Source organism: Cenococcum geophilum (genome assembly GCF_001692895.1).
Source record: "Cenococcum geophilum 1.58 unplaced genomic scaffold K441scaffold_23, whole genome shotgun sequence".
Taxonomy (NCBI): domain Eukaryota; kingdom Fungi; phylum Ascomycota; class Dothideomycetes; order Gloniales; family Gloniaceae; genus Cenococcum; species Cenococcum geophilum.
Window position 1 is genome coordinate 853,340 of NW_027137581.1, and position 13,978 is coordinate 867,317.

Consider the following 13,978-nt stretch of genomic DNA (forward strand, 5'->3'; position numbering starts at 1 on the left):
TTCCTAACTATTAGCTACTTAATCCTGGTGTATTTAGCTTACTCTTTAGCTAATACCTAGTTCGCTTTTTATCTTTAATATGCTATAAACACGTGTTTTCTGGGCATTTCTACCACTGTTATCCGTCTAAGCATTCTTCTATAAGGAATCTTTCTGGTTAAAGTACTAAACTTCCTTCCTCTTAAACCTTTGCTGGATGCCATCCATATATATATTTGGCATTCCTATACTATTACTTGTCTGTTATCCAGTATATCCTTATAGGGTATTTCTAATTCTTTTTCTTTGGATTCTTATATATTTTATATACGTTATCTACGTATGCAATCTATAATAATGTGTAGTGTGCTGGGTGCTTTGGGTTAACTCTTAGCTTATCTTCGTCCCTAAGTTTAAACCTATATTGTGCTAATCTGAACGTTATAACTTTATTTATAGGTACTAAGATACGCCTCTCGCTTCTCTAGTCCTCTGAACGTTTCTTTAGATCTTTTAACGTTATAATTAAGGCTCCTTTAATATACGTTATAGCCTTTTCTATAATCAGGTGGTCTTAGATAACTTTTTCATCTAACTATATATAGAAATCTTCCTATTTATTATTATGCCTCTGCCTATACTACTTTTAGTATAGCTGCTAGAGTATATATGGCTTATCCGTAAGAAAGTATCTTCTTATTACTATATTGTGACAGCCCTTTATATATCGTTCCTTAAACCTAGTTAGAATCCCTAAATCCTCTTTATTTTCTAATTTGGTAAGCCACTTAGCTCTTAGTATACCTGCTCTCGGTCTATTAGTAATTCTTTGTACTAGTACTCTGTCCTTTATACGTCCTAATGCGCTAAATCTCCTATCTAGTTTCTGTTCTTGTTATGCGATAATTCTTTGCCTAAACTCTTCTATAGTTTCTTTTAGTTTACGCCTTACGCTCTAATCCTTAAAGTTGTCTTACTTCTTAATCCTAGTATTAAACTTTTAATCTTTAGGCTAAATACTACGTTCCCCTAGTAAGTCTTCTGGGTCTATATGTCTATCTCCTAGTCTAACTGCTGTTTATATTACGGATTCTCTAATCTATAAAGAAGCCCCTTACTTCTTGCCTATAGGTATCCTTATTTATACTCTGAAATCTTAGTCCCTTAAATTCTTTAATTCTAAGCTTGCTTTTAACTTAAGCTTAGCTCCCACCTTAGTCTAACTAGACGTCTATAGTGTTCTCATCTCGTCTTAAAAGTCTTAAATCTCACTTATCTCGTTTTAAGAATCTTATACTATAGGAAACTCTTATCCTAAGCTTATTTGTATATTTCTAAACTAAGCTGCTGCCCTGCTCTATCGGTTTTCGTCTATTATAGGTCCTTAAATATACCTTATCTTGTCTTAAGAATCTTAGTTGTCTCTTATCTCGTCTTAAGAATCTTAAGTCTTTGGCCTTTTGCCTTTATTAAGTGCCGAAGTAATTTGCTATCCTACTTCTTTTGCGTCTTATAAAGCGATAGATATCGTGTCTAGTGGGGTTTCGATCTCTACTAATGTTCCTTATTTTATAGTGGAATTATCCTCTACCTTTAGTATAATATCTCTAAGGTCTACTCGCTCCTAGTAAGCGGCCCTTATTACCTTATTATTACGGAATGTTTCGCTTACGTTAAATTCATCGTCCTTAATGTCCGATCTACGAACTGGTTTATTAGTTCCTCTATATCCTATAAATACTAGCTCCTATAGCTAATAGCTTGCGCTATACTTAGCATCCTTATAAATTTAGCATGCGTTATTATAATAAAACGCAAAACTTTTAATTAAACATTCTTTTATTCCTTGTAGTATATTGTCGTCCCTCTATATGTATATGTCGTCTGCTAGTCTTATACCCTTTACTATATAGTAACTCTACCTACTTCTACAGTCTCTAACGTAATGACCCTGTTTTCCGTAATTTATATAAGCTCCCTCTTTAAACCATTTTTCTTGCTATAGAGTCCGCCTAAATGTCTTCTGCTGTTAAGATCCCTGATTTAGCCTCTACTCCTTAGACCTTTAATTACTTAATCCTTATCCTTTAGGTTTCTATAGTTTACTCCATCTCTTATAGGCTTTTTTAGTACTACTTAGGTCTATTAGCTCTGTGCTATACCATATTTTTTAACTTAGCTTTAGTTGTTACGTGCTTTGCGCCTTATATAACTATGGAACTCTATTCTAGCCTCTCTTAGCCTATTCCCTTTGGAAGATCCTGTTGTTAATCTTAATCGCTTAATCTATTAATTCCCTTAGGGTGTCCGCATCTTCTATCAGAATAATTGCGTCCTAGACTTTAGCCTTAAGTCCTTATTTATACTATGCCATAAGCGCCCTGTTATTCCACTTTACTTATATTGCTAGTGTCTGGAACTATATCGTATACTTAATTACTAAAGTTTATTATACGAGGTTCTGGAGTTTTCTTTCCGCTATAGTTGTTTCTTCCGGGTTTCCAAATATCTGCGTAAGTCGTTCTGCGAATTCCTCCTAGCTTAAGAACATAAATCGCACGTCTTAGTTAGTAGTCGTTATTCCATTTACCTATATCTCTGTAAGGTAAGGTTTAAACTACTTAAGTGCTTTTCCTAATAAGAATAGTCCTGTGTAGGCTATCCGATCTATAGGTGTAGGTAACTTTACTCCTTCCTATAAGACCTTAAAGTGCATCTGCGTAAGGAATCCTTTAAGTTTTAACCTCTCTCCTATGAATCTCTTAATTGATAGTAGCTTAATCTTTGCTACTTCTATCCCGTTAAGTCTTTCTTCTAATACTGTATTATTAGCTATTAGCTAGTTGACTATTTCCTATAGTTATCCGACTGTCATAGGTTGCTATAAGTCAGTATTTGCTATACTAGTATCACCTCCTATCCTTAAAGTAGTTGCTGCCGTTAATAGCGTCGTGGTAGCTGCTTTTGGTGGCATATTGTTTAACTTCTTATATTAATACCGTAACTAGGTAGTAATTATGTAACGGAACCTTATAGCAAGAACTACAATAGGCTCGTTATTAGGCTAGGTGTATAGGAAATGTAAGTATAAAAGTTAACAACGTAATAATAACTGGTGGAGTGGTTGCCTAATAGATTAACTTTAATTATATTCTGAGAATTACTATAAGGAAGGAACTATCTAGGTAGGGACTAAAGATCCTTAAATACATAACCGTACTCCTATGAAATCCTTCTTATACGTAATATACGTCTTATCTATATTAAATGTAGCATCCCTTACGTTTAACCCAGTTAACACGTTCAACCATTATATGACTCGCTTACCATTCTTCGTCACATGGTTCCACGGGTTCTATCTTAGACCGTGCCTAAATTAACCAACTAGCTTCTTCCGACTCTTCTCTAAGTAGTCGTAACATCGTACTTAAAGTGTCCGTAATATCTAGGGGGGGTAGTAAGAGTATCTAGTAATTTATTAGCGTACTATCTATAGCTAGGCAGCGGTGTTTAGTCTCTAAGGGGCTAAAAGGGGTATATCCTTTAGTGTTCTCCTATTAGATCTTATATACTATTTAGAACTACTAAAAAACTCCTTAGCCTATAAGCTATATTAATACTACTTATAAGCCCCTACTTATAGAAAGTATAAGTAATATTATTTATACCTATATTAGTAAATAGCTAGTACCTTACTAAGTAGTAGCTATAGNAAAGTAGTATATANNATACTAACTAAATAGGCTATCTATAAGTGTATTAAGGTATAGTATTTAGAATATAAATACTTACTAGCTATATATTTAGGCTTAAAATCTCTATCTATAGTAGAAAGGCAGCGATAGATTTTACCTTTATTAGTCCTTTATATAGGAGGAGTATTAGTATTAACTATCCCTTAACCCGCCGGCGTCCATCTAGTAGATGGTCCGTGCGGAACACCGGAATCAAAAGTACGCGTGTGGTCACGGAGCCTTGATCCTATTGATCTGATTGGCTAAATCCTTATCGATAACAGATGGACGTAACTCGGCGGGTTAAGGGATAGGGTATTCTATATAGCTACGTCTTATATTTTCACTACCTCCTTCTATTATTGCTTCTATTTAAGGTCTACCTATTTTGTAATAAGTATAGTAGATCTCTATTTATACTAATAGCCTCTTATCCTCTATTACTATAGTAGTACTCTACTAGTATAGCGCTAGGTCTCCGCCTAGTAAGCTAATAGTTCCTATATTTTCTTTTCNTTCTTTACTATTTATAGGTAGAGGGCTTCCTAGTTAGTATACTTAGGCGTATTGCCTCTTTAAGGGGCCCTTAATCCTTATATACGTTTTAGTATTTNGNGTATATTTTCTTTTACTAGGTAGCCTTATACTATAACTATTCTTTATATAGTAGTTATATTAATATATAAGTNTACTAGTAGAANTACTACTTTATNTTCTAGTATAGCGCGTAGTGTTTTCTTATAAACCCCTATAGTTCTATATAGGTACTAGTTTTATAGCNTAGCTAATAGCGCTAAGGAGCTTTTTATTAATACCTTACTACCTAGTCCTAGGCCCTAGATCTAGGAGCCGTATAGTATTATTAGCCTTACTATAAATAAATTAATAAATATCTATAATTAATTACTAGTATAAAAATATATATCTATACGCCTATATATTTATATAAAGCTCTATATAAAGCTCTATATAAGGCTCTATATAAAGTTATATATAAGGCTCTGCATAAAGCTTTATACAAGGCCCTACACAAAGCTCTGCTCGAAGCTCTACTTAAAGCTCTACTCGAAGCTCTGCTTAAAGCTCTGCTTAAAGCTCCTTAAAGCTCTGCACAAGGCTCTGCTCGAAGCTCTGCACGAGGCTCTGCATAAAGCTCTACACGAGGCTCTGCACGAAGCTCTGCACGGGGCTCTGTACGAAGCTCTGCTCGAAGTTCTACTTAAAGCTCTGCAGGAAGCTCTGCAGAGGCTCTGCACGAGGCTCTACACGAAGCTCTACAGAAGCTCTGCACGAAGCTCTACACGGAGCTCTGCGTAGGGCTCTGCGTAAGCCTCTACTAAAGCTCTACATAAGGCTTTATTAAAGCTCTGCGCGAGGCTCTACCTAAAGCTTACCCCCTTCCATAAAGCAAANCTATACCTACTAGTAGTCCTTAGTTATTATTTAAAGCTAGCTCGTCAGTTTNGGTACTCTNGCTGCGNTAGNAAGAGGGCGGCGGTGGTCGTAGGAAAGGTGCGGCTGCTACGACTCGGGCGCGTCGGGCGCGACGACGAGATAACGAATTGGAATCGGGCAAATCGGGCAACGTAGTCTTCTTCGCCAGGTTTGATTTGGTAATTCTAGCCATTAGGAATAGCTTAGGGAGCTATAGAAGTTGAGATAATTTGGCTTAAAGTAGGTGTATATAGGCCTAAATACCCCGCGTGGGACTAATAAAAATCTAAACCGTGTACCAGACCTTCTAACGAAGGTCTTGCCAAAAGCGGCTAGCGGCTTGGCAAGGTAAGCCTTGGCAAGAAGGTCTGGGAACAAGACAATACGCGAGAGTACGGGGCTCTCCTATGGAGGCCCCTGCGGTGGGGTTCCGTGACAGTCTACTATTCTTATACGCTTTCTATTAATTCGTCGAGAGCTATATATATAAGGTTGAATTCTTATTAAAATCTATAACTTCTAGATAGGGTGGTTCTTATAATAGACCTTATTAAGGTACTTTCTTAGCTAGGTTAACGTGGGCCTAAATTTATTTATTTACGAGGGCTTATAGTTACTATAGCCATTACTCCTAGTCTTCTGGTTTATTAAGGATAATCGTAATTATTAAACTTAATATTAGTAGAGTTATTTAACTAATAGGCAAAGGAGGAATTAAGATTATATTTATTAATAGAATCGTCCTTATTATTAGGATCGTCCTTTAATAATTAAAGTGGAATCTTATAGAATCTTATAGAATCTTATCCTGTAACAATTAAGGTAGGATTTTTGTTAGAGTCTACGTCCTATAACAATAAGGTGTTAGAGTTTAACAATAAGGTAGAATTTCTTTAAATAATTAAGTAATAGCTGAATAGCTTCTTGTATCGGCGGACCGGGCTTATAACTGTTAGATAGTGTATATAGAGCTATTTATTAATAAAAGGGTTAATTAATTAATTAATCTGTGTTTGTTTTAATAGTTGATTAACCTAGGGCCCCTAGGGCTCTATAAAGAGATTTATAATATACGTGCCCCGTATATATAACTTGTGCATGTCCTACGCTATAGAGAATATAGATTATCTAACACTAGTCGGTCGAGTTGCTAAATGCTCTTAACTGCGCGCCAATTGCGCTAACGACTAACTATTGAAGCCATTAATAGGGGACAATATTTTGCCGATGTCTTCTCTCTACCGCTCGTAGGCGGAGGGCCTCTTAGCTTATATACTTAGGCATATTACCCCTTCGTCGGGCCCTCGCTCCTTATATACGTTCTAATATTTAGTATATATCTTTCTTTAACGGGTAGTCTTATACCGTAGCTACTCTCTATATAGTAATTGTATCTATATATACATCTAGTAGTAGTACTACTGCTTCGCGTTTTAGTGCGGTAAATAGTATTCTCTTATATACCCCTATAATCCTACATAGGTATTAGTTTTATAACTTAGCTAGTAGCGCTAGAAAGCTTTTTACTAGTAGCTTACTACTTAGGCTTAGATTTTAGATCTAGGCGCTATATAGTATTATTAGCCTTACTACTACTATATATAGTAGTCGTATATGTCTAAATAAAGGTCCCTAGGTTGAGGCTGTAATTTATAATACCGCTATAAATGCTACTGCTCCCCTATAGGTCGCCTATATAATATACGCGTTCTAATTTAGTTTAGCATCTACCTAAACCCCTAAGACCTTAAGGGTGGCTTCTAGTTTTATATTATAGCCCTAGATAGTTACTATTAATACTAGGTTGTTATTTACTCTCTATTAGCGACTTAGTTAATTAAGGTATAGGTACGGCGAGAGGGATGCGCAAGCCTATATAATTGGATTGTCTATAAATAAGGATCTAAAGCTAGAGAAAGGAAAGGTGTAAGCTTTATAGTATAGGAGAATTAAATAAACGACTTAATTGTAAATATAGCTTTAAAGCCTCTATATATATACAAAGAAGGTGGGGGTAATAAGACATAATAGGGTAATAGGTAACTGAAATGGGAACAGTGATCTGCAAGCAATATTGATCTGCAAGCAATATATAGGGTGGCGTTGACGCTGTTTTAGAGCCTTCTGAGCGGCGATCTTGTATCTCAGCGCAGTGCTAGTAGTCGGTTACACACCCCCCTAGATTTAACGGTGTAGTTAAAGCTATAGAATATAAAATAAAGGCAGAAGCTATACCAAAATAGGAAATTTAGAGACAATTTTTAGGGTAGCAAAAGGTAGGGTAATTAAAACGGCATATTGCGAATATTACAAATATTGCGGATATCGCGGATATTACAAATGGAGTTAATTAATCTGATGTTAAATATCAACCAAATTTAACTGCTTTATCCATGCTTCGTGCTTTTAACGAGGTAAGATTTTAGTAAGACCATTAGTAGGTATCTTGGCTATAGGAACCCACTAAACGTTAATCTTTTTACCTTAGACTTTCTATCTTAGCTAGTGCTAATAGACGTTAATATGTCGAAGCTTAGTGTTAAGCTTTAGTATATCCTGTCTTAGGAGTTATATGGTCTATATATTGTCGCAAAGCACGGTAAATTCGCGTTCTAAGTTAAAGCCAATTGCCTTAAAGAATTGTTGCCACTAGATAATCTTAACGGCAGCAGTAGATAGGGAGAGAAGTTCTACTTCTATAGTTAAATAAGTAACTAATCACTATAGGGTTGCTTTCCAGTTAATTAGTCGTCTGAATAGCATAAATAGGTATCCTTAAAAGCTCCGTCTAGTTTCTTTATAGTCCGCAAATACTACATTAGATACTCTGTAAAAGGTGATATCTTCTCCTTTAGGGTTTCTAAAGTAGACGTATACTCCAAATACTTCGCCAGAGTATTTAATAGCTATTAATTTTGTTCCAAGGCAATAAGCAATAGCTTGGTTTGCTGCGTTAAGGTATTCTTAATTTGGATTAGTAAGGAATTTAGCCAGCTTAGAATGCGTCTTAGTAATATTAGGTCTTCTAAATACGGCAAAGTATATAAGCGACCCTACTCGTTACTAATAGGCTAGTATTCGCTAAGGATTCGCCTTTGTCTACTGATTGGACGGAATCAGTTCTTTGGTAGGAAGTAGTGACTTAGGAAATCTTCCTGGTTAAATATTAAATCAATTGGCTATCCTTTCGATATAGGAGTCTTGGTAGAGCCAGAGCTTTTAACTTAGTCAATCTCGTTCAATTTAAATTCCTAGGAACTACTGTAGGTCTCCTAGTGCACGGATCTCGTATCGTTATAGTAGTTTGGCTTCAAATTCTTCCAATCTTAAAAGGTCCTTTTTAGCAAATAGAATGGCTATATCGTCTATATAGAAGAAGACAATAAGTCGTCTATCGGTAAATAGGTAGTTAGTGCCTAGTACTAGTTCTAATCCGAATTTAGCCAGTATATTAGTAAGCTCTTTATACTAAAGTAGTGGTGAGATTTTTAATCCGTATAGCGCTTCAAGTAGCTTTAGAATATGTCCGTTTTAATTAAATCCTTCTAGGCAGTAGTAGTAGATTAGTTTACTAAGCTTGGCGTTTATAAATGCGTTTACAGCATTATACTGTCGAATTTCCAAATTGAATGCGGCTGCTATAGCCATAAGAGCACAGAATATTCGAGCAGCTAGGGTTGCTGCATAGGTCTCTTTTTTGGTAATTTGTAAGTCTCCACGGATATATAGTTAAGCTTTTAGCTTTTATAGGTAACCGTCGCTGTTAAGCTTGTATTTAAAGACCTATTTTAGTAAAAGGATCTACTTATTACTTGCTTCTTCTTTTAGTACAATTTTAAATATCCCTCGGCATTTAAGGTCATTATATTCTTTTTCTATAGCCTTTTAAAAGCCAGTAGTCAAAGGATGCTTTCTTAGTTCTTTAAGATTCTTTGGTTTAGGAGGAAGATTGTTACGATATAGAGATAAAAATCTAGTTCGGTTAATGTCCTTTACTAGTCCTGTAGCAAATCTAGCATAGTAATCAAATAGGGTAGATAGATTGGCTAGTGCTGTCGCATATACTTAACGTCAAATTCGTTTTAATCCTTTTAGTAGGATAAGGTCGGCAGAAGGTTTGGCCGAGACTTCATTAGCTCGTAGAGCTATATTCAACGGTTCTAATAAACTGCTTAACTAGGTAGGACCTATTTCAATTATATCCAGGATGTTATCTTAAAGTCCTTATAGTAAAGTGTTCGATTCTGGTAAATCTAAAGATATCGTTCCGCTAGGAGTTGGTAACTATTCAATATCCTTTATAGGATGCTTTGCCAAATCATTTGATTTAGGGGTAGTTATTTAATCTGCACCTAAGGTAAATCTTTAAGGATCCAGATTAACTATATATAGGATAGATTTATCTTTAGATTCGTTGTTATAGAGAGGTTCTAGTAGACAGATCGTCCAGATAGTGTCCTCTAATGCTTCCCTTAGCAGGTAGTCGATGTTCTAACCCTTAGGGTTATAGAACGAGGTCTTATCAAATATAACGTCTCTAGTTTAAATGACTTTGTAAAGGCTTAGAATCCAGATTTAGTAGATATTAGTTAAATTATAGCTGACTAGGTGTCCAATTAATACGCAAGGAGCTAGCTTGTCTCCCTTTTTAACTCGTTTGTCCAGTATATAGGTCTTGCAACCGTATACATGCATATAGGTAAGTGATGGCGGCTTACCGTAGGCGATCTCGTACGGAGTTTTCCACCCTAGTTGCTTATTCAGCATTTAATTAAGTGCATAACTAGCAGAAAGAAAAGCTTCTAGTCCTAGAGATAGGGGTAAGGATGCTTCTAGCTGTATAGCCCTTAATCGTTCTATAAGGGTTCATCTAAATCGTTTAGCTCCGCTATTTTTTTCCTTAGTATATAGTGCTCGGCATTTAAAAGTAATACCTTTGTCCGCACACTACGTCTATAGGGTATCTCCCATTTATCTAAATGCACGTTTATTATTGCTCTAGAAGAAGATAACGTCTTAATGAAATTATATTTTAATTAAACGATAAGTCTTGCGAATAGTAGGTAGGATAGTAGCTTTGTTCTTATTCCTAGAGGTAAATATAAAATTTAATTTAGAATACATGCAGTAGAAATATATAATATATCTATTGCTGTTATATCTAGGTACTCCAAGGTTAATAATATTAAATGCTAGCCGTTCAAATAGTTAAGTAGCTGGAAATTCGTGTTCTTGTCTTTAAGAGATCTGCTATATATACTTTACTAATAAGCAGACTTCGTATTTAATTTTAAGCGGTACTTATTTATTAATTAACTCTTTAAGCTCTACGCCATTAACATACTTAGGAAGCTGCTTAATAGCGTTAGGTCCTATATAGCCCAGTATTTTATACCATTTTATAGCTGTAGCTCCGACTAGTTTACGGGCCATTCTGCTTAGTTAGTATCTTCTTAATAAGAAGGTTAATTAAGTTATCGAATCTAGGGTATTTATAGGCTCTCGGTACATTAGTGCCCAGTAGCCCCCTAGTCGTTTCGCGTAGCATACTATTTCGCCAGTTACTAGACGGTATAGTAAGTTTCGTCCTAAGTTGAAATGGATATCGTTATTAGTAGCTCTTAATAGTGCTACGATATTTATAAAGAAGGTAGGTACTAGAGCTATATAGAATAGCTTTATTTTTAACTTCCCAGTAGGTGTATTAATAGTAATAGTTACTATTCCGTAAGCTTAGATCTTTTCAAAATTTCTACTAGTAATTAAGTAGTTGTCGTCTGCTGCTAGGTATAAGAAGGTAAAGTCTTCTTCGTTATTATAGACCTGGGTATCTGCACTAGGATTAAGTATCTAGGTGTTCTGGAGTTTAAATGGTCTTTAACCAGTACTAAATACGGCAGTATAGCTGGTCGGTATTTTTAAAGGTAGGGTTTTAGAATTAAAATTAATTATAGATTCTGTATTCTTCTTTACTTCCTATTCTCTTTTATAGATAAGGTTAACAATGCGTTTAATCTAAGGTATAGATAAGATCTTTTTATCTACTTCCTTCTAGACGTCTAGGTTTGGCTTCTATCCTTAAAGGCGCTTCCGCTTAATAATATAGTAGCAGTCGCCGAATTAATGCTTAAGGCCATATACGTATATCTTATTCCATTTCAAATTGGAATTAGGATTGCCGTTAGAATTCGCGTCTAAACTAGTATTTAAGTTGCCTTGTAGGGTTACAAATGCAAAGTTATTAGCAGTAGTAGCAGAGGATGCTACTTACTACATGCAGTAGTGCTCCTTAAATTCTTCAATAAAATCGATAATAGATGGGGCAGGTTTATCCTTCTGTTCCTTATAGATAAGATCTACTTCTAGGGCTCCTGCGAAGCTAGAAGAGATAGGCTTAATTGCTTAAACAAAATTATAGTGTGGCCTAAATCCCTAGACGTCTAGTAGCTCTAATTACTTAGCCAGCTTATAGATATTCCGCCAACTATTTAACCATTTATTAATGCTCTGCTTCTTATTATAGGCCTTCAGTGCCGTGTATTAATTAAGGACGTTATGCTTTTAACCTAAGGTAATAGGAGCTAGTACAGTCTTTAATGCCTTAAGCCGTTCATGTACCGTTTTAAGGCCGTCAATAAGAGGAAGGTAGGCTACCAAAATAGTGCAAATAATATAGTTGCTAACGTGCGCGGGTAAGTCCCGTGGCAATATACTTGGTCTTAGCTCTAAAAGTATAAGCAATACCAATAATTCCACTACGGAGACTGCAGAAAAAGAGTTTAAGCAATACCATGCTGTAGGTATATTATTTTATAGTAGATGATTATAGTAGATATAACCGTATTAATAAAGACGTTAAGTCTATTAGCCTAAATCCCTGCTCGGGTAGTGTTATTATTCGTCCAATTTCTTCTAGGCTGGCTTAATTAAGAAGAGAAAGAGGGTGCAGATATATTTAAAAGCCTATTAGTAGGTATACTTGCTATTATAGTTGCTACTATAGTTACTACGGTTGCTACTATCGCTGCTATTACGCTTGCCGTTGCTGCTACTGGCTAGCTTTCTTGCGCTGGTAGGCCTTATGCTTATTCCTTTGCTAGGCCACTTTTTGGTCGTCTTTGTGGGCATGGTCCGCACGTAGAAATTTGGAAAGGGGGTGGTTTGGAAAGTGATGATGCTCGCGCTAAGCCGTATTGAATTTCTGTCGACACCGCTAAGCTAAATTGAATTTCTGTCTGAATTCCCCATCATCACAAGGCCAAATTCCTTAACTTTGCAGCAACATAGCAACCCAACCATAATAGATATTTGAAATCCGAAACCTGCGCGCGATTCGCCGTGCCTTATTCTACCTTTCCCGCGCAAAAACGTTGCCTTGATCCCGTGGTTCCTACGCTTAACCCTAACCACAACTGTGGCCCTGGAAAAAAAAAAGTCGATAATCGCGCAGCCGTAAAGCGTAGTGCCAGCCGGGGTCGCCATGCGGGAAGAGGAGGACGTAATGCAGAGGCATATATGCCGGGTGCGTGACGTCGATCGTGCGGAGTTTCGGACGGTCCTGGCCTGCTTCGCGGACCGCGAGGATAAGTTCTTCGCGGTGGCCTTGGGGCCTTAACAAGTTTCGTACGAGGTGCCTGCGACGCGTTAACCTTAACAAGTTCTTATAAAAAGAGGATCCCTACGCCCTCGTCGCGTTCCTTTACGATCCCAGAGCTAGTGCAAGCCCAAGGGTGTCCTGTTGTACGCCTAGGACGCGTCCACGTCGACTGGCTGGATAAGGCCAGTTTCGGGCCTGGCTGCGAGCCAGGTAGTCGTACATCGGGTGGTTTTCGTATCCCAGTTTCCCTTGATAGGCCTCCCTAGGTGGTAGGACAGGAGTCTCAAGCGGAGGCAGTGAGGCTCCTGGTGTTGTTGAGGGCGATGCTTTGTACGATGCTTCGTACGCGTCGCGGGCTCAACACCACAGCGCGTTGCATGCGCTGCGACGGCTCCCTACCATCGCCTCTGCACTTAGCCATCATAAGGAACGAATTCCTGATGATGTTTCCACCCGCGGCGACGTGGACGCGTGCAGTAGGGCTTCGCGGGCACTATCATTTATTAGGTAGGAGTGAGCGCTAACGTATCTATTTCTAACCTAATAATGCTAGGGCCTAGGCTTCCTATACCCCTTATATTAGCTAGATATAAAGCACGCTAAATATACCTCACGCTTCCGTCCAATCCTTACAAGTCTATCCTTCCTATTATTAGACATATAAAGGCTGTGCTATAACTATTACTATAAGAATTAAGGCCCTCTAAGCAACGTAAGTATCCTACCGTGCCTCTAAGCTCTAAGACCCCCTTAGTCCCTTAAATACTTATAAAATATCCCCCTCTTGTCCTTCTACAGAGCTATATATTGCCTAAGTGATAGGAGATACAGATAACCCTAGCGATTTACGTCTCTTTTGTCGACCATAGCGTATAAATATAAAAATCTAGGAGACTGGGTAAATCAAGGCATAAGTTGGCGATCTTTGGTGACGCCAAGCCAAGACTAAGTGGGATAAAACTGAGAGCAAACGGAGGGGAAGCGAAGGAGGTGCGCGTTATAAGGTAGTATGACTTCATTTAATCTAGGGAATTGGTCTTAGCCATGCTGTTCCTAATGCTGCCAAGGTTATTATATACATGTGCATAAAAGGCGCTATATAAGACACCGCATAAAGACACTACGTGATACTCTTTTAATAAGCCCCCATGGCGTGGCTGGCTGGGGTATAACACCCTTTATAGCTATGCCGCTGTGCCGCTAATACGTCACGCTCCCGAAGCTGCAACCCTAT

The 13,978-nt window shown here is 37.3% G+C and overlaps 1 protein-coding gene across 1 annotated transcript; it reads left to right on the top strand.

Annotated features, from left to right (window-relative positions):
- Positions 1-13,062: 13,062 nt before the first annotated feature.
- Positions 13,063-13,236, top strand: K441DRAFT_660400 (uncharacterized protein; the record flags this gene model as incomplete). Its single annotated transcript, XM_067648692.1, has 1 exon — positions 13,063-13,236. A coding segment is annotated over exon 1 (157 nt), but the record flags the coding sequence as incomplete, so codon positions are not given.
- Positions 13,237-13,978: the final 742 nt, after the last annotated feature.